The 21,328-nt window shown below is 39.7% G+C and overlaps 1 protein-coding gene across 5 annotated transcripts in view; it reads left to right on the top strand.

The window, feature by feature from the left end:
* Positions 1-21,328, top strand: part of RBPMS (RNA binding protein, mRNA processing factor) — a 192,153-nt gene that overhangs the window by 119,015 nt on the left and 51,810 nt on the right. For all 5 annotated transcript variants that reach the window (XM_055416552.2, XM_055416549.2, XM_055416551.2 and 2 more), the window contains one exon: positions 3,151-3,301. In XM_055416552.2, coding sequence (XP_055272527.1) covers positions 3,151-3,301 — 151 coding nt within the window. The remainder of the gene's footprint in view (positions 1-3,150; positions 3,302-21,328) is intronic.

Here is a 21,328-nt window from a genome sequence, read left to right as displayed (position 1 = left end):
TGGAAGGACTGATGCTAAAACTGAAACTCCAATACTTTGGCCACCTCATGCGACGAGTTGACTCACTGGAAAAGACTCTGATGCTGGGAAAGGTTGGGGGCGGGAGGAGAAGGGGACGACAGAGAATGAGATGGCTGGATGGCATCACCGACTCGATGGGGTCATGGAGAGTCGGACTGAGCGACTGAACTGAACTGAACTGAATCTTATCCTGATAGCATTTAATGTTGAAGTCCCTGTGGCCAGAGAATAATCTTAACAGTCTTTAATTAAAAGCACAAGGAGTTTGTGTTTTCTTTTCATGTCTCCTCACCTGTCTTCCTCTTTTTCATCTTTCTCCTTTTCTTTCTTCCTTCTCACTTCCATGTCCCCCATCCCTGCCTCCCTCTGCCTCTTCTTCATCCTCTCACATTGAAATGTTTTTGGCTTGGCTAATCCCTCTGGATAGAAACTGAGCCGAGCAGGATATTGATTACCAAATATGGTACTGCTGCTAAAGCTGTTAGAGGAATGTGGCTTGTATTCTAAGCCTCCGGCCTCTGAATAAGCTGCCAAACAAATTAGGTCATTTTAACTTCTGAGCTTTTTTTTTTTTTTTTTTAATAAGGAACTGGAACTTTGATTTGGAACATGATGGTGTTGTTAGTTTAGCTCACAGAGGGAGGAGGAGTATGAAGAGTGGGGGTGAGGAGTTGGGGCCACTCAGGCATGTTTTAGGACCTGAGTCACGAGACCAGGTTGTGTAAGAGCCTCAGTCAACTCGGGCACATCAGGAAAAGGACCCAGGCATCAGATGCAGACAGAGAGCCTCCTCTCGGGGATAGAAACTCCAGAGGACCCCTGACCAGGAGGCTTTTCCCACGCTGCTCACGGTGATGGGGGCTCAGGGTGAGGACACGTGCTTCTCACAGAAGGATGATGGAGTTACGCACCAAGAAGGACACTCTGAGAGCATGTTGTTTCTATGGGCAGTTGGATGGAGCGTGAGACGAATATGCAGGCCTTTCCACAGCACACCTTTGACAGCGGGGAACTGTGCTCTTTTTCCAGCAAAGACCACAGCTCTTCAGCTCCATATTTGGACATCTTTACTCTGTTGTGATACCAGCTCTGATGGAGGAGATGCTCTCTGTGGAAGTAGATGGAAGCAAACTTGACTTCCACATGCTACCTTGTCTTTTTTCCCCATATATACATTTTTGGCAAGACAGTCCTGAGGTTTCCCCAAGTAAGACAAAAACTAAGGGCAGTTAAAGAATTGCTTTTTACATTTCATACAGCTGCCCCCTTTTTCGTTTTTGTCACTGGTTAGGGCTGCCCAAGAGGATTCCTTGTTCACTGTGACCTGCTTGCTCCTGCAGTTGGTTTCTTCTGAGAGTGTGTCCATCAGGCTCAGAAGGAAATTCCACCCACTCTGGGACATCCGTGGGTCGGGGCTCTATGGCTTCTGTGGTGCCTTCCCAAGGACTTCTCTCCCCGTCACCTCCCTTCATTTTTCTTATTGGTGTTACCATGAAGTCACAGTTCTTCCTCCCATCTTTGGACCCAGGCCTGTGAAGTTCAGAGTTGTTCATGCTGGTCTGCAGAGTTAGAGACTCTTACTAATTTCTGGTGGAAATTGCTTTTTAATTCAAGTTAATTAAATGAAGAAAGGGGCTTTGGAACCTGCAGGCTCATGTGGGTGCTAAACTGAAAACCTGTGTTCTTAAGACCCTCATTTTCAGAACTCACTGCATTTCCAGAACATGCCATACAAACAGGGTGCCTAAGTCTGTTCTGAACACACTGGTATGCACCATATTATACTGGGGTGTCTTTTTCATACCATTATTGGGGTCCAGATTCCATAGCATTGGACAGTAGATCTCATGAGATGATTCAGTATGCTCAGACCTTCTTGAATGATAGAGTTGGGGTGGGGGGGTTTCAGAACAGACTTATCTTGTCCTAAATCTTGTATTTCATAGGGATTTCCCTGGCAGTCCAGTGGTTAAGACTTCGCCTTCCAATGCTGAGGGTTGCATGTTAGATCTCTGGTCAGGGAGCTCAGATCCAACATGCCTTGTGGCCAAAAAATCCAAAACATAAAAAAAAACAAACAATATTGTAACAAATTCAGTAAAGAGTCTAAAAATGGTCTACATCCAAAAAAAAAAAATCTTGTATTTTATAGTGTGTGACTTACTTTGTTGAATATGTTTTGTGTAGGTAAACTGTAATAATAGTTAAGGGTAGAAATGACTAGCCTCTCTTTGGCCCCGGTAATCTGTTGTCTGTCCATCCATGTAGCTATGAGCCAGCTATAGTCAAAATAAGAACTTAACACATCAAGGCATTCATCTAAATTTATCAGTCTAGAAGCTAACTGGAATGAAATGATACTAGTTATATTGAAATCTTAAAACTGTTTTGTTCTTATCTACTTAGTTTAATTCAGAGCACATGTATTATCAATATGAAAGTTCACCACTTGGAAAAAGATGGGAATTTTCCCCCTCTAGAGGTGATGAAACTAAAGCATTGAAGAATTATATTGTTTTAAACACTGGTCAGATCCTTCTTATGATTTTTGGTATTAGAATTTCCAGGGTTGCACAGGGCTTTACATTAATTTATTCTTATTGGTAGGCATTAATTAGTTTTTAGCCATGCTAGGAATTTGTTGGTCCAGATTTAAAATTTGAACCTGAGGGAATGCCCTGGTGATTCAGTGGTTGAGACTTTGCCTTACAGTGCAGGGGGGTGCAGGTTCAATTCCTGGTCAGGAAGCTAAGATCCCACATACCTCTTGGCCAAAAAGACCAAAACATAAAGCAGAAGCAACATAACAAATTCAAGAAAGACTTTAAAAATGGTCCACATTAAAAACAAAAAACCTGAACCTGACAGTGTAGTCCAAAAAGAAGAGGAATAGTTGGAAAACTATGCAACTAAATCAAGCTTTTGATAGAGTAAACTAAATCTCCTTGACTTTGTGGACATGCTGTATCACAGGTTTCATGTATTCTGTATAAGCAGTGAGAGTGAGTGCTCTTGCTGACTTTTTTTTTTTTCTGATGGGCTGGGTTGACTGGTATGTTTATTTTGTCACCATTCCGGTTTGCTTCTAAGGAAATGAAAACATCTTCCATTTGTTCTTTATTTCTACAGGGCATCCGCTTCGATCCTGAAATTCCGCAAACACTACGACTAGAGTTTGCTAAGGCAAACACGAAGATGGCCAAGAACAAACTAGTAGGGACTCCAAACCCTAGTACTCCTCTGCCCAACACTGTACCTCAGTTCATTGCCAGAGAGCCATGTAAGTCGATCTACTTTTCATTTGGCGGGTGGTGGCGGGGGAAGAATTGTTCAAGTGCTTCATGTGAGATTGCACCACGGGTCACAGAGCTGGCTAAGTGTCATTTTCCATTTCTGAGAAGAGGCTGCCTATTCTTGCTGTCTGAATTCCAAAGACAGCAATCTTGTTCATGACTGGCTGTCCCAAAAGATGGTTCGGCTCAATCTGAACTGTGACTACACAACTTAGTTTTAAGTGCTGTAGGCTTCCTAAATATATGATCTTGACCTTACTGTGAGTATTCCCTCTTTGCCTTGGGGTCGACATCCTTATTTATTTCCCATCCTTGGACCATGAGGGCTGGTTCTCGGCATTCCCTTTATTTCATTTTTTGAAGATTGTCAGTTCTGTGGCTTTGAGAAAATACAATGTGAGACTTGAAAGAAGCAGATCATAAGAAGTTTGTTCTATTTTTGAGAACAGTTTGGCCATAAATCAGGGGTGGGGGGTGGGAAGTAAACATACACAAAGAATTTATATAGTAGAACAGTCAGTTCTAATAAACTAATACGAGCAGCGCTTTAAGGAAATTCAGGGCCTCCTATTTTAAATGAATTGGGGTTAAAAGACACTGACTAATTGCAAAACAAGTCTTTTACCCCCACCTAATGAGCTCATTCTCCTAAATGCTCAGGCTACGATTTCTGCCTTTGATGGAATAACGTGAAAAGGTTGTCTCAATTTTCTTTGTCAAGCTCAATCAGTAGAAGGGGCAAGGCGTGCGATATGCCTGCACTTGTCCTATTAGCGCATGACCGTGTGGGACTGACTATGGCAGAGCCTTCAGGGAATCCCACGTGCTTGGTGTTACTTGGAATCTTTCTGCCCTCTGGTTCTTGACATTTTTCCCAAACCACATGATCTTGATCTTCTTCCTGCTTTCCCTGATAGTCCGCTTCAACTTTTCTTATTGAAATTGAACAGTGCGGGGGTCCTCTCTCCCTTGTGTCCTGTGCGTGTCAGATTTAATCAGGTTGTTGTGGAAATTACAGTCATTCTGCAGCTCAGTCATTCTTGAAAAGCTGCTGCTTATCAGTGGAAACTGGTAGATAAAAAAAGTTTCCTTCAGTGTATTGGACAGTTTTTCTATGAATCCAGGAAATCATAATAGAGAGAAATATACATATTTTGTTCTTCCGTGTCCTAGGGAAACTCAAAACCTTTATTTGGGAAAATTAAACAGAAGTTTTATCTTAGGGTGCAGTTGCATGAAAGGAGGATATGTGGATATTTCTTATTAATGCTAATTATGTGTCATTAACAGCATCTAGTCCAGTGCTTTGTATATTACATATATCTACTAAGTATTAGTGATGAGAAGTGGATAAATTTCATATTTTTTAATTTGGCTACTTGCAGAATTATTCCATTTGTATGCCTCTTCATTTCTTTGTGAAATGTCCTCTCTCTTTAAAGCATCAGAAAAGAGTATTTGTAGGATACCTTTACTTAGAAAAAAGAACCTAGAGTAACTCTTTACTTTCCTGGTGATTTAGCACCGGATCTCAGAGTACTCTGAAAAGTACTCTTGATTCAGGCAGGAAGTGTAAAAATGCTGACAATACTTTATCCTTTTAGTTCTTTATTGAATGTTTTTCTTTCTGGGAGTTTGGGTTGTTGTTTTGTTTTGTTTTCTAAATTAGTTACAACATCTCTGTGAAGGAGAAGCTGAACCTACCCACGCGTTGATCTTAGACTTCTAGCCTCTGAATTACGAGGAAATTAGTTTCTGTTGTTTAAGCCACCCCGTCTGTGATATTCTGTTACAACAACCTGAGCAATCTAGTCCATCAAGTGATAGAGCCTGGATTTAAATTCTGGCCTGTCAGCTCACTCATTTTATAACTTTGGTCTAATTACTCAGCTTCTCCGTACCTCCGTTTGCTCACCTGTAAAATGACAATGCTCACACATGAATGGTTGTGAGGATTACATTAGTTGACAAATATGAACATGAGAAGAGGGAGCCACATAGTGTTCAGTTGCTCAGTCGTGTCCGACTCTCTGTGACCCCATGAATCACAGCACGCCAGGCCTCCCTGTCCGTCACCAACTCCCGGAGTTCACTCAAACTCATGTCCATTGAGTCGGTGATGCCATCCAGCCATCTCATTCTCTGTCGTCCCCTTCTCCTCCCGCCCCCAATCCCTCCCAGCATCAGAGTCTTTTCCACTGAGTCAGCTCTTCGCATGAGGTGGCCACAGTGTTGGAGCTTCAGTGACTGTTAATATTTGCAGAGAAGAATGTATGTTTCTGTGCCTTTTGTCTCTTGCTGTGAGACCTACGGTTTTTGTATGTTCAGTATCCTAGCACCTAGAAAAATATGGAGAATTTTTAAAAATATATTTATTTATTTATTTGGCCATGTTGGGTCTTAGTTATGGCATGCGGGATCTAGTTCCCTGACCACAGATAGAACCCAGGCCCCCAGCATTGGGCGCACAGAGTCTTTACTGCTGGGCCACCATGGAAGTGCTTGGAATTTTTTAAGATGTACAGGTTTCATTTTCTGCTTTTTCATATGGAACTTTAAAAATTCTCCATGGTAATGAGTATGATTGGGATATGATAATGATGCACATAATTCAGGTGTCTAGTTGGGTAAATTTTGTCACAGTACATATTGGATTCACTGGAAAAGACTGATGCTGGGAAAGGTTGGGGGCGGGAGGAGAAGGGGACGACCGAGAATGAGATGGCTGGATGGCATCACCGACTCTGTGGACATGAGTTTGAGTGAACTCCGGGAGTTGGTGATGGACAGGGAGGCCTGGCATGCTGTGATTCATGGGGTCGCGGAGAGTCGGACATGACTGAGCGACTGAACTGAACTGAACTGAACTGAACATATTGGATTTAATTGGATAAGTGTTCTTGCTTGGTCTGTTTACACTGTTGTATACTGTATTATAACAGTCCGTTATAGATGGAGGCAACCAACATGTCACAGAGCCCTTCCTCAGGTTAGACAGTCCTCTTTCAGATTTTTGGAGCAAATACCAAAAGGCTCTAGAAAGTGAAGTCTCAGTCATGTCCGACTCTTTGCGACCCCATGGACTGTAGCCTACCAGGCTCCTCAGTCCATGGAATTTTCCAGGCAAGAGTACTGGAGTGGATTGCCATTTCCTTCTCCAGGGGATCTTCAGATTCCTGTAGTCCAGGATTCAGATATCCACGGATCTGGTCTAGGACTTACTCATTGTATCAGATTTTGATGGCCAGAGTGCATTAACTCTAAAATGTATTCTTAAGTAGCGGACCAAACTGAAATACTTGGCAGTTTTTATTTAGTTTTGGTGTACTTAATTCTGAGTCATTATTTCAGAAAATTAGAGTGACCACTTTCAAGAGTAAATAATGGCACATTCAGCCATTCTTCAGCCAGGATATTTGGCTTCTTTGTTTTATTCGTGGAGGACATGCACACTGGTCATGTAGGAGGCTTTTCAGATCATTCGGGTGGAAGTGGCAGTGAGCTTGGGTGGAAAGGCATGTGAAGCAGCCCTGTTTTATTTACATTGTTTGGGATTCTAAGACCTCACCTGCCCACTCGTTGAAACAGTGATAGTATGAACCAGCATAAATACTCACCAGTTTATGGTTAAGTAGATAGTATACTGGGTGAATGGTGCCTTGCTGTAAAGTCCCACAAGGTTGATGAGCAATCTGCAGGAAACTTCTCACTTTTAATTTTCAAAGTGATTCAAAAGATCAGCCAGAAACCTCGCCTGTTCTTTATGTTAAAGATAAAATTGAGACCTAGTTCTACAATTTTTTTGTAAAGTAGAAGTACCACAGAACTGTGAGGAGTCGTCTCATTGGATATTGGGTCTGTTATTTGAGGGGATAAAAGATTTCAGTCTACCTTAGGGACCATCCTGGAGACAGAGGTTTGATCATATGATTACAATCTGAGCCCATCTACATTTGAGAAATAGGTCTTTTTCAAACAATATCCTTTTAGTTTGAATCTTCTCTTTATGCTAAAATGTGTAAAGTTGTGTTTTATTTTGTAAAATGATTGTGCGTGATGCATTTTATTGTTATAAAAGTGAGGAGGTCATAAATGAAATTTAAAGAGTTAAAATGATACATTTTCCTCCCATCTGGAAATAACCTCTGTTAACATTTTGTTGTTTCTCTTTCTATATACCTGTTTATGCATTTATACATATATGTATAAAAATACAAAGTGGCATAGGTAGATTTTGTTTGGTTTAGTTTGGTTACAATGTAGGACCATGCTGTCTTTATCATTTCTCACATACTGTCCTTCTTTTAGGCAGACTATTCTTCTTAAAGTTCTCCTCTTGTCTGGGAAGATGAGAGGGAACAGAACACCATAAAATATATATATATATATATATATTTTTTTTTTTTTTTTTTTTTAAATGTAGACAAGGAAATTGGATAGTAAGGAGGAGGCACTTACCCAGATTTTGCCAAATATGACTCCAAATGCCACTGGAAGTCCCTTCAGGAGGTGGTTTTCTGCTCCCTCTCTTATCTTCCCAGATAAGAGAAGAGCCCAAGGGTGAAAAGGAAGTTCTGAAGAAAGACAAGAATGAGGACTCTGGGCAGTCAGAGACACTGGGAAACATTACCTAAAGGAAAGGTCAGGAGATGGAACATCAGGAGGAGACAGGAGTCAGCCAACTCCTCAGAGGAAGGAGATGGGGACATCTGAGCCCTAAAGCTAAACTTGCAGGAACTCTGCTTACTAGACTTACGCGCCTTTTGCCCCTGAGGCAGCTCTGCAGTGGGAACCATCAAGGATTCCCACTGAGGATTTCTGCCCTTGAGCTGGATCACTCTGAAGCTATCAGAAGTGATATTCCTGGAAACATGCCAGTGACTTCTATGTGCTAACACTCCATGATAATTGAGTAACCCACTGAGCATCTCTGAACACTCTCACCCTCCACCCACCCCCCAATACCAGCAAGCATTTGTAAGCCCGATTGTCATAAGTCAGGACATGTATTTGGCACTCAGGACATATAAGGGCACCAGATGCCTGGGCCCCTGAACATTCTGAGAAATAAAAACACAGAACAAATCTACAGTAAATAAGGACAGCAAATACTCTTAGAAACCAGAGACCTAAACTAATGTTTATTTCCACATATGTCCCACTGTGAAAAAACAAAAGCATGTTTTCCTTTTAAAGAGAAGAATCAGGAGAAGGAAATGGCAACCCACTCCAGTGTTCTTGCCTGGAGAATCCCAGGGACGGGGGAGCCTGGTGGGCTTCCGTCTTTGGGGTCGCACAGAGTCGGACACAACTGAAGTGACTTAGCAGCAGCAGATCTTTAAGGTACTATATCAGTCTTAATGGAGACATACAAAATAAGACATTTTACATTTTACTAAATGTAGTATTCAACAGTGAAAGCATTTCAACAATATTGCAGCTTTTATTGTTGATTGGAGTAATGTATTACTCCATTTCTTGAATTTTTATGTAATAACATTATAACCTATAAGTCACTTGAACCAAAAGCTTAATATTCTCAAGGAAAAAGTTACCTTTAAATGAACACACAGTTTCGACTAATTGTGAATTGAATTCAACAAGTTATGCTTGTGTGTATGTGATTGATTGTGTATGTGTGCGTGACCATTGTTTATTTCTGGAGGTGAATTTTCAGAATTGATCAGTGCAAACCTTACTCTCTGATTTCTTCATTTCTTCCTCTGCCTTCTTTTACTTAATAAAAATTATTCAGCAAAAAAATAAATAAATAAAGAGAAGAATCAAACATGTACTGAGTCACATCAAGAGGTAGAGCCCGCTTCCATCTCTTTCTTCTCTTCAAACCTGCATATATTCCTAGTTTTTGCTTAATGCACATAATTGCAATAATTTTAATAATTAAGTGTAACAATAATATTAAAATGTTAGGCAATGGGTTTGATAAGAACAGTTTCCATGTGATATATCTTTTATGTGGGAAGTACTTTCTTATAGCATCAGTAGGTCAGCTAACCTGATCCTATTTATTTAATTATGATTTAATGAATAACCTACCTTTGATTAGTTTCCCTGATGGCTTAATGGTAAAGAATCTGCTTATCAATGCAGGAGATTTGAGTTGGATCCCTGGGTCGGAAAGATCCCCTGAGGAGGAAACGACAACCCACTCCAGTATTCTTGCCTGGAGAATCCTATGGACAGAGGAGCCTGGGGTGCTACATCCAGTCCACAGGATCGCAAAGAGTCAGATACATGTAGTGACTGAACAACAATAGGAGCAATCTTTGATTAGCAGTGGCTATTAGTTAACATTTTGCTTTGAAATTCTTTTTTTCAATTGCTTTGCAATGTTGTCTTAAGTTTCTGCTGTACAACAAAGTGAATTGATTATATATATACGTATATCCCCTTCCTCTTGAAACTCCGTCCCACCTACCACTATCCCACCCCTCTTTAAATTTCTGTTTATCTGATCATTGATCAACAGACTTCCCTGGTAGCTCAGCTGGTACAGAATCCGCCTGCAATGCAGGAGACGCTGGTTCCATTCCTGGGTTGGGAAGATCCTCTAGAGAAGGGATAGGCTACCCACTCCATTATTCTTGGGCTTCCCTGGTGGCTCAGGTGGTAAAGAATCCACCTGCAACGTAGGAGACCTGGGTTTGATCCCTGGTTGGGAAGATTCCCTGGAGGAGGGCATGGCAACCCACTCCAGTATTCCTGTCTGGAGAATCCCCATGGGCAGAGGTGTCTAGTGGGCTACAGTCCATGGGGGTCTCAAAGAGTTGGAAGCGACTAAGCACATAAACAAATGCCTTAAGAACTCAGGAAGTCAAATCTCCTTGGAAGTCAGAGATTTCTTTTGTAATGTAGATAACGGCCCCAACTTTAGTGTTTTGTAAACTCAGTGTATTCATTACCTCGGCAGAGAAATGAGAGAATAAAGGTAATTAATTTACTGGGACAGTCCAGAAGTAGCAGCTGGTACTGACTTCATTCTTTTAAGGCCATGTTCTCTCCTCACCTGCTTATTCAAAGGAAGGCATCTCTTTCTTTCTCAAAGTCTGATTCTGACTTCCTGTTTCTTCTGCTTTTTCATGCACTTGGAATCCTCAAATAGACATATTGTCTTGTACAGCAGTTCTCAAAAGTATTTGTCTGCCAGCCCCTGGTTGGTCTCCAAAACCCATTCAGGGAGTTCACAGGGTCTAATCTATTTTCATGAGAAGAGTTTGTTTTTCGTCCTGAGTCGTCCTAGACACAACTGGTGAGTGCCTGTCAAGACAGTGGCACCAAACTGTTAGCAAACTGATAACCACCGTGTTGTTCACTGCCTCACACTCTGAGTTTTAAAAATGTTTCACTTAAGACTGTCTGAAGAATTAATAATATTATTACTTTTGTTCAGTCTCCACTCTTAAATACCTGTCATTATATCATTCCTTTTTGACAAAATAGGGCAGTAAAGTTAAGTTGTAAGTGGAACCTGCTCCCATTTTGGGGTTTCCCTTCTGGTTCAGCTGGTAAAGAATCACCTGAAAAGCGGGAGACCTGGTTTTGATCCCTGGGTTGGGAAGATCCCCTGGAGAAGAAAAGGCTACCCACTCCAGTATTCTGGCCTGGAGAAGCCCATGGACTGTATAGTTCATGGGATCACAAAGAGTCAGATACTACTGCGTGTACACATCATTATATGATTCCTTGTTGACAGAACGGGGCAGTACACAATAGTTAAGCTGTAAGCTGAATCAGCTCCCATTTTTACTTGAAAGAATAACTTGATAGACAATTACAGTTATTCAGACTATGATACTGAATAACTGAATAATTGGATTTTTTTAATGAAAATTAATGAAATGAGCCTATCCTTTTAAGAAAAACAAGAGTTTGTTGCCACAATAAAATTAGAGCTCTAAAAAAGTGTGTGTGTATTAGTCAGTCATGTCCAACTCCTTGTGACCCCATGGACTATATAGCCCACCAGTCTCCTCTGTCTATGGGAATTCTCCAGGCAAGAATACTGGACTGGATTGCCATTTCCTTCTCCAGGGAATCTTCCTGACCCAGGGATCAAACCCAGATTTCCTGCATTGCAGGCAGATTCTTTACCATCTGAATTATAAGGAAGTCCCCCCTAAAAAAATTAGAATTTTTGAAAACTTAATGTTCACTACTATGAGTTTGACAACTTGTCAACTCTTAAAGACTTTTTTTTTGTTATGATTAATGGTGATACGAATGAATTTCTTTTTGAATAATGAAATTAATCAACATTTGGAAGATCACCATAATGTAGAGAACTAGTATTTTCCAAATGACCAATGCATCATGTTATAAAATAACATGGTTATTGGTTAAAAAAAAAAAAGTGTAAAATATAAAGTGGAATTTAATGTAAAAATACAAAATGTTTATTGATAAGTTTTCAGATACCACAGTGCAACAAAATTTTAGGTGTGATATGAAAAAGAAATGTCCACAGTTAAATGTAAAAAGCCATAAAAATACCCATTCCTTCGTAAGCTACCTATCATTGTGAGGCCTTTTTTCCCCATATGCTATAGCTGTAATACATTGAATTTTTTTTAAACTTATTTTAATTGGAGTCTAATTACTTTACAGTATTGTGGTGGCTTTTGCCATAAATTGACATGAATCCGCCACGGGTGTACATGTGTCCCCCATCCTGGAGCCCCCTCCCACCTCCCTCCCCACCCCATCCCTCTGGGTCATCCCAGTGCACCAGCCCTGAGCACCCTGTCTCATGCATCAAACCTGGACTGGCGATCTATTTCACATATGATAATATACATGTTTCAATGCATTTCTCTCAAGTCATGCCACCCTCACCTTCTCCCACAGAGTCCAAAAGTCTGTTCTTTACATCTATGTCTCTTTTGCTGTCTCACATATAGGGTCATCGTTACCATCTTTCTAAATTCCATATATATGCATTAATATACTGTATTGGTGTTTTTCTTTCTGACTTACTTTGCTCTGTAATACATCGAATTAGAAGCAGATATGATAATTCAATTGTCTTCTTGTTTTAAATGTTTATTATATATTGGAGTGAAGATTTTGCACATGATATTTGTCTTTCTCTGACTTCTCTTAGTATGATAATCTCCAGGTCCATCCATCTTGCAGTAAATGGCATTATCTCATTCCATTTATTGTTTGAGTGATATTCAATTGTATATATGTACCACATCTTTATTCATCCTCCTGTCAATGACAGGTTGCTTCTATGTCTTGGCTATTGCAAACAGCACTGCAATGAACATTGGTGTGCATGTATCCTTTCAAACGATGTTTTTCAAGTATGCCCAGGAGTGGGATTGCTGGGTTTACATGGTAGCTAGTTTTAGTTACCTCCATACTCTTCTCCGTATTTGGCTGTAACCACTTTACAGTCCCATCAACGGTTCTAGGAGAGTTCCCTTTTATCTACACCCTCTCCAGCACTGCTGCTCTTAGAATTTTTGATGATGGCTATTCTGACTGGTATGGGTTGATAATCTCATTTTCGTTTTGATTTGCATTTCTGTAATAATTAGTGATGTTAAGTGTGTTTTCATGTGCCTCTTGGCCATCTGTATGTCTTCTTTGGACAAACGTTTTGGCCCATTTTTTGGTTGGGTTGTTTGGTTTTTTGCTATTGAGCAGCATGGGCTGTTTGTAAATTTTGGAGATTAATCGCTAGTCAGTCACATCATTTGCAAATATTTTCTCCCATTCTGTGGGTTGCCTTTTCATTTTGTTTATGATTTCCTTTGCTGTGCAAAAGCTTTTGAGCTTAATTAGATCCCATTTGTTTATTTTTGCGTTATTTCCATTACTAAAGAAAACAGATCGAAAAAGATTTTGCTGCAATTTATGTCAGAGTGTTTGTTCGTTGTTAGTGTATAGAAATGCAACAGATTTCTATGTATTTATTTTGTATCCTGCAACATTAAGGAATTTATTCATAAGGTCTAGTAGATTTCCTGTAGCATCTTTAGGATTTTCTGTGTAATAGTATATCACCTGCAAATTGTCTTCTATTAAACCAGGTATTAAAGAGCTTTGCAAAGTAGAATTTAAATTTTTCATTGTTTTGAAATACATTTTTCACAAAATATATCTTATTTTAGTATGTAATGGTTTTAACATGGTGGTTATCAATTGATATACCCCATATAAAAATTCTTTGACATCGTCAGTAATTTTTACTAGGGTAAAGAGGTATTGAAATAAAAATTTAGGAAAGTCTAGTCTTGACCTTTAAAAGAATTTTTTTTGGTTGCATTGGGCCTTCACTGCTTTGCTTGGACTTTGCTCTAGTTTTGTTCTTGGGCTTCTCATTGCAGTGGCTTCTCTTGGTGCGGAGCACAGGCTCTAGGCATTCAGGCTTTAGTGGTTGCGGCTTGCAGGCTCTCGAGCGTGGGTTCAGTGGTTGTGCCTGGGGCTCGTTGCTCCAGTGCCTGTGGAATCTTCTCAATCAGGGATCGAACTCATGTGCCCTGTGTTGGCAGGTGGATTCTTATCCACTGCACCGCCAGGGAAGTCCACCAGTCATAACCGTTGAAAGTTAATATTTTATTCCTGGTTGGGTAGAGTGGGTATGGAGATGGCGCAGTTAACAGAAGATGACTAGAGATTTGGGGGCCAGTGACTGTTTGGCTTCAGCAGCTAAAGCTACTCTGGGCTAGACTGGAGGGAAACATTGCTCCTGCAGTGCCTGGGACCCTGCAGGCTCTGTGCCAGCCTCAGCTTTGAGGGACTCCACTTCTGCCCCTTACTGTGTGGAGACCAGCCCAGGAATAACTGCATCAGTGGTGGTCTGAACAGCTGGATGATACGCCACCGATTCATCCTCAGAGACCCTCACACAGGCTTGGGCACGGGCTGAGTACCTTTCAGAATCGCTGACTCCTCCCCCACTTTATACCACTCCCTTTCCCCAAAGTAATAGGAGCTCATTTCAAGAAATTTGGAAAAGGCAGAAAGGGAGTTTTTAAAAGCTAATGTTTTAAGGTCCTAAAGACAAGTGCTATTAAACTCTTTCCTATTTCCTTTGTATTTTTTAATGTACAACTTTTGCAGACTTTTTTAAGTGTAAAGGCTTGAGACATTTTAACAGTTTTAAAAATACACATGTGTTTTCCTCATGTTCATTGGTTTTTAATAATTTTACTATTTTTATTTAACCTACTATCTGTTTATTTTACAAAGTAAATGCAACAAATGATCTCTTTTGTAAAATTGCCCAAAGAGACACTGACTTTATGAGAAGGACTCCTAATTATTGATTTAAGTTATCCAGCGAATGTTTTCATTACAGGGTTTTGTTTGTTTTTTAATTACAAACCTGTCCCACTCTCAATCCTTAGACTCACAGGGTAAAGAGACTTTTTTTTTTCTCAGTTGTAATTTACAATGTTGTGTAGTTTCTGGTGTTTAGCAAAGTGATTTGGTTCATACATACATATATTGATATATTTTTCATATTCTTTTGTATTGTAGGTTATTACAAGATAGGTTCCTGTTGTCTATCTACTTTATATCTAGTTGTTTGTATCTGCTAGTCCCAACCTCTTAATTTATCCCTCCTTCACTCCCTTTCCCCTCTGGTAACCATCGGTTTGTTTTCTTTGTGGGTAATGAGACTTTATAATGAAGGTTTCCTTTCCAATTAAATTCAGGCTTCTGGGTAATGGACAGCAGGTAGGCAGAGCTGACACAGAATCTTTCTCTGCTTATCAGGAAGGAAAAGAAAAAAAATTCCACTTACCTCTGCACCCTTTTCTCCATCTGCCCAATGGGGGCAGGTCTGTTACGCACAGTTGTTCCGAAAGGTCAGCAATTATGTACTTCCTGCATTGTGGACATGGTAGTGGCTCGATTAAATGACAGCTTTAAAACAAAATTCATACTCGTAGCTGGTGGCCTGCAATCTCAGGGTCTTTGAATCATGGAAGATTAGATGAGATGACAGCTCACTCAGCACATTGATCCCAGGTCTGTAAGACCAGGAGCAGAGCACCTTGAAATTGTGACCAGTAGGGACTCCCTCCAGCCCAGTGGTTAAGACTTCGCCTTCCAGTGCAGGGGGTCAGAGTTCGATTCCTGGTTGGGCCGCTAAGATCCCACATGCCTCTTAAAAACCAGGACATTAAAAAAAAAGAGGCAGTGTTGTAACAAATTCAGTAAAGACTTTAAAAATGGTCCACACCCCCTCCCCCCCAAAAAAAGTTTTTTTAATAGGATAAAAAAAGAAATTCTGACCAATAGAATCTGTGAATGCCCCAGCCTCCAAATCCATCCTTCTTTATCAGTTTGCTTATTTTGAAAGTGCTTATCTGTGACTGCAGCAGCTTGCTGATCAGATGTGTACTGCGATGGGGTCAGAGAACCTAAAGCAGTTTCCTCTGCTCGCAGAACAAGACCTGTCACCAGGATTCCCTGCAATCGCACAAACCCATGCCCAGTGTTGTCGCCTGTTCTGTGCACCCCTCCTGCCTCCCCAGGTCCTCGAGCCCTCCTCGGGTCCCTTCCTTCCTGTTCCCTCGCAGTTTTCATCATCACGTCAGTCATCCCTCCAGTCTTGAGGTCATTTTGCATGTTTTCTCCTTTCTAAAATCTTTCTCATGCTCATGTACCAGGTCAGCCTGCTCCCAGGACGTCCTTTCCCCATTCTCTGTAAAGATCGGCTTCATTTGCACACAGCGCTGTCCATACATTGAGTTCTGCTCTGCTGCCGCCTTCTTTTTTAAAAAACAATTTTTATTTGTTTTTGGACACACCACTCGGCATGTGAGATCTTCGTTCCCAGACCAGGGATAGAACCCATGCCCCCTGCAATGGAAGTGTGGAGTCCTAATCACTGGACCGCCTGGAAAGTCCCTATCACGTACAGACCTGTTTCTCCTATTAAATCGTAAACATCTTGAGACCAGAACAGGACTTCATTCCATGTTTTACCTCCCCTCCCCTCAAATGTTTGCTAAACTCAAGTGAGAAAATTGGAACAGGAATGCACCATAATTTCCTGTATAGAACTGTTCGTGTTTGGCCAAGGCGATCTCCTTGACCTCCTGAGAGAGATTTAATTAAAAGGCAGAAAGACACTCCTCCACCCTCAGCCCCTGATTAGATTGTTTTGTTCAAGTAGACAAGCTTCTGGCCCCAGCTCCATCATTTCTCGGGGCAACTAGAATCCGACTAGTTGCTCATTGTGAAATGAAGGGAAGGATGACAAAGCATGGACTCTGTTACACTTTGAGTCTGACATTTTTCATTTCATTTATTCCCCAAGCAACCACCACAAGGAAAAGAGCCTTGATTTCATGGTACTCCATTGTTACAGATCAGCTATATATTTATTGATGTAGAAAAATGAGGCCTAAAGCAGAGAATGAAAGCAAGTATCTGTATCATGTAATATGTAATCCCATTCATATCAAGGGCTTCCCTGGTGGCTCAGACGGTGAAGAATTTGCCCACAATGTGGGAGGCCTGGGTTCGATCCTTGGGTTGGCAAATTTCCCTGGAGGAGGGCATGGCAACCCACTCCAGTATTCTTTCCTGGAGAATCCCCATGAACCGAGGAACCTGACGGGCTGCAGTCCATGGGGTCACAAAGAGTTAGACACAGCTGAACGACTAAGCATGTTCATATCAGTATGTGTATATTTGTATGGCTTTTCATCACAGATGTTAAAATATGTAACTCAAGTCTCTTTACGGTTGGATTGTTCATACCAGGTCAGTATATTGCATTTAGTTAAGTCTCTTAATTGTCTTTTAATCTAGAAGAGATTATTCCACTCTCTTTTTTACTCCATTGACTTGTTGATAAAAGTGTCAGTTTTCCTAAGGAAAAAACCATCCTCCTGGGCTTTTCTGTTTATTTCTTGAGATGTCCTTTTATTTGTTCTTGTGTCCCTTTTAATTTATTGCTGAAAGCTTGATTAGATTTGAATTTTATAGCTGAATTTAGATTTCACTTTTTTTTGTCAAGGATCACCATCCTAGGTGGGCTACCAAATACTTCCTATGGCATTGCATTATGAAGTAACTAATGTTAAGGGTTATTCCGAGTTTGGTGATGCTAAGATGAACCTGTGGATTCAGATTCCATTGTAAAGGTTTCAATTCCTTGGTTTCCTCTGTTGATCTTTCCCTCACTATTTAGTTAAGGTTTGAAAAATGGTGAGTTTACCAGTTCTGTTTATTCTGAAATACTGTTAGTTCTTCCAAAATCAAAAAGGCGAATGGATACTGATTATTTCCCTTTCATTACTAATTTTGAGCCTAAGAGATTGGTGCCTGGTTGTCTACATTGGTGATCACTGTTTTGTGGGGGGTTTGTCACTTTTTTTCTTTCACTTGCTGTATTATTCAATATCATAATGAACTTGTATGTTTATATCTTCAAGGTATTTCAGTTTATTTCAATCATTCTTTCTGATACCTGGGGGCAGCATCTTTTAAAAAAAAAACATTTAGCTGAAGTGTATAGTTAATTTACAGGTTACAGTAAAGTGTTTTAGTTATAAATTCATATATATTATTTTTTAGATTCTTTTCCAGTATAGATTATTTCAAAATATTAAACACAGTTCCCTGTGCTATATAGTAGATCTTTGTTGTTTATCTGTGTTATATATGGTAATGTGTATATGTTAATCCCCAAATCCTAAGTTACCCCCCACCCTCCCCATCCCCTTTGGTAACCATAAGTGTGATATCTGTAAGTCTATTTTTGTTTTGTAAATAAGTTCATTTATATATTTAATTTTTTAATTCCACATGTTAAGTGGTATCATGATACCACTTACTTAATGCTATATTCTCTAGATCCATCCATGTTGCTGTCAGTGGTATTATTTCATTCTTTTCGTGGCTGAGTGTTCCTCTATTTACTATATTCTATATATATATATATATATATGCGCCACATCTTCTTTATATAGTCATCTGTTAAGGGACACTTAGGTTGCTTTCATGCCTTGACTATTGTAAATAATGCTGCTATGAACATTGGTGTGCGTGTATCTTTTTCAAGTTAGAGTTTTCTCCAGGTACGTGCCTAGGAATGGGATTGTAGGATCATAAAACAACTCTGTTCTTAGTTGTTTAAGGACCCTCCATACTGTTCTCCGTGGTCGCTATTACCAGTTTACACTCCCACCAACAGTGTAGGAGTGTTGCTTTTTCTCCACTCTCTCTCCATTACTTATTTGTAGACTGTTTGATGATGACCTTCTGTATGAAGCGATACCTCAGTGTAGTATTCGTTTCCTTTTCTCTAATAATTACTGGTATTGAGCATCTTTTCATGTGATTCTTGGCCATCTGTATTCTTTGGAGAAATATCTTTTAGGTCTTCTACCCACTTTTTCACTGGGTTGTTTGTTTTTTTGATACTAAGCTGCATGATCTTTTTTGTATATTTTGGAGATTTATCCCTTGTTGGTAGCGTCATTTACAAATATTTTCTTCCAGTCTGTAGGTTGTCTTTTTGTTTGTGGCTTCTTTTCCTGTGCAAAAGCTTTTAATTAGGTCCAAGATGTTTATTCTTGTTTTTGTTTCCATTACTCTAGGAGACGGATCCAAAAAAAATACTGCTGTGACTTATGTCAAAGAATGTTCTGTCTTTGTTTTTTTCTAGAAGTTTTATAGTATCTGGTCCTACATTTAGGGCTTTAATCCATTTTGAGTTTATTTTTGTATATGGTGTTAGAGAATATTAATAATTTCATTCTTATACATATATCTGCCAGTTTTCCCAGCAACACTTATTAAAGTGACTGTCTTTTTTCCATTGTATATTCTTGACTCCTTTGTTGAAAATGGTTGTTGTTGTTGTTTGGTTGCTAAGTCATGTCCTACTCTTTGTGACCTCATGGACTGCAGCACGCCAGGCTGTCCTTCACTATCTCCTGGAGTTTGCTCGAACTCATGTCCATTGAGTCGGTGATGCCATCCAACTATCTCATCCTCTGCTACCTTCTCCTTTTCCCTTCAGGCTTTCCCAGCATCAGGGTCTTTTCCAGTGAGGTGGCTCTTCGCATCAGGTGGCCAAAGTATTGGAGCATTTGACAGAGCCAAAGTACAGATCTGTCATTTCTTTCCAAAGTATTGTCCATAAGTGCGTAGGTTTATTTCTGGGCCTTCTTTACTGTTCCATTGATCTGTATGTCAGTTTTTGTGCCAGTCCCATCCTGTTTGGCGACTGTAACTTTGTCTATTTTAGTATAGTCTGAAGTCATGGAGTATGACTCCTCCAACTCCATTCTTTTTAGTTTGGTCAAATCAACTTTTTTTAAAAAATCCACTGAAAAACACTCCACTTATGACCTCACTGAGGATAAAATTTTTAGAAAAGAGATTGTTATTTTCTGTTTTTTAAATTCTTCATATTCCTTAATTAAGCTAGTCATTTTATGGGATTGATTATTTTCTTCTTATGTGAGCAGAAGAATAATGAAAAGTAGTTTTACATGTCCTGCAATTTTCCGCAATGAAATTAAAAATGGAAACATGGGACATTTCTTAGCCAGAATGGTCATCAAAAAGAAATGAAATTTATCTCAGAAAAGAGTATCTTTGGATTATGCATGTTTAAAAAAAAAAGTAAAACAGACTGAGCAATGATATTGACTAGATACTTTTAAAATAGGCTCAGGGGCAGAAAGTTAAATATTTAGATTAGTGTGAAATGTTAGCTTTGTAGCAGTGTCCCGTTGATGGAGTACTCCTGGAACATGTCTCCTCTGCTTGTTTTAACACCTGACCTTGGTCCCTGAAATGGAATGTATAGTAGGGAAGACGCTCCGTGATGTGGGTGGGTTTGTTTGACATTTTCTCTTTGTTTGTATAAGTACTTTCGTTGTTTCTTTGCACTCCCTTTAATACCGTGGAGATTTTGGTGACTTTCTAGAATCAAGATGGTATGGATCTGTTTGGGTTCCCTGACTTTTCCTCCAAAAAGACTAGACACTTGAGTCTGAGGTTGATCTTACTTGACTTTTTCTTCTTGTGTTTTTGAAGGCTAGATTGAGTCTATCACCGAGATTGATGCCTGGCACAAGGATGGAAACTTAGTAGGCTTAAAGATGCCTGTTTCCCTGACTCTCCCCCCTCCTCTGGGGCTATTATCGTATATATAAACTGATTCTTTCTGTCTGATAGGCCAAAATGACATGGAGTTTTGCTTGTTTATTAATAAACTTAGTTTCTTGTCATATATGCATTGGCCATTTAAGAGTGGTTTTTTTTTTCTATTTATCTGTTTCTTGTTTCCCTTACTGATATGTCTCTGTTAAAAAAGCAATGCTTTCTTCACTACTGTGGTTTATTTTCATTGGATAATTTCTTTATCATTTGGTTGAAGAAGAATCTGGTAGTTTTGTGTTTTCTTTTTTCTCTCCCATAAAAACTGACAACATGAGCACCCGTCACAGCTGGTGGTTTCCTTTTAAAATAATGATGAAGTCCCTGTTCTTCGTGACCTCACAGAGCTGTATCAAGAGTAAAATGAGAAAATGTGCTTTGACATAAGCACTACAGAATGGCACATTGCAAATAATGCTGCTTCACCAGGAGAACCTGAAACTTGGCTTAAACACGGTGTCATTTAGAACGTGATTAGTTCCTCGAGAAATACCTTTTGCTTAATTCCTGGGCTCTTACAAAGTCCCTAAGTTGCATTATACTCCATATAGATACAAATTGTGATATTATAATGGCCTCTTGGTATTTACACTCCAAGTTGGGGGAAATAGATAACCAAGAGGACAGACATGAAAGAGTTTACATTTATAAATTATCTTGCTTTCAGTGTTGACATTTTTTTCTTAATGGCGATCTCCTAGTTTTTTTTTTAACTTTTTATTCTGGAATACTTCATATGCAAAAAGTAAAGCCTATTTGCATAACGTTTTGATGTTTTTAACAATTTGTTTAAATCAAGATACAGATCTATATACAGTCTTTACATTTGATTGATCTCTTAAATTTCT

The sequence above is a fragment of the Moschus berezovskii genome, chromosome 26 (assembly GCF_049115385.1).
Source record: "Moschus berezovskii isolate FMDL1 chromosome 26, NW_MosBer_1.0, whole genome shotgun sequence".
NCBI classification, from domain to species: domain Eukaryota; kingdom Metazoa; phylum Chordata; class Mammalia; order Artiodactyla; family Moschidae; genus Moschus; species Moschus berezovskii.
This window is presented reverse-complemented; position numbering and strand designations above follow the sequence as displayed.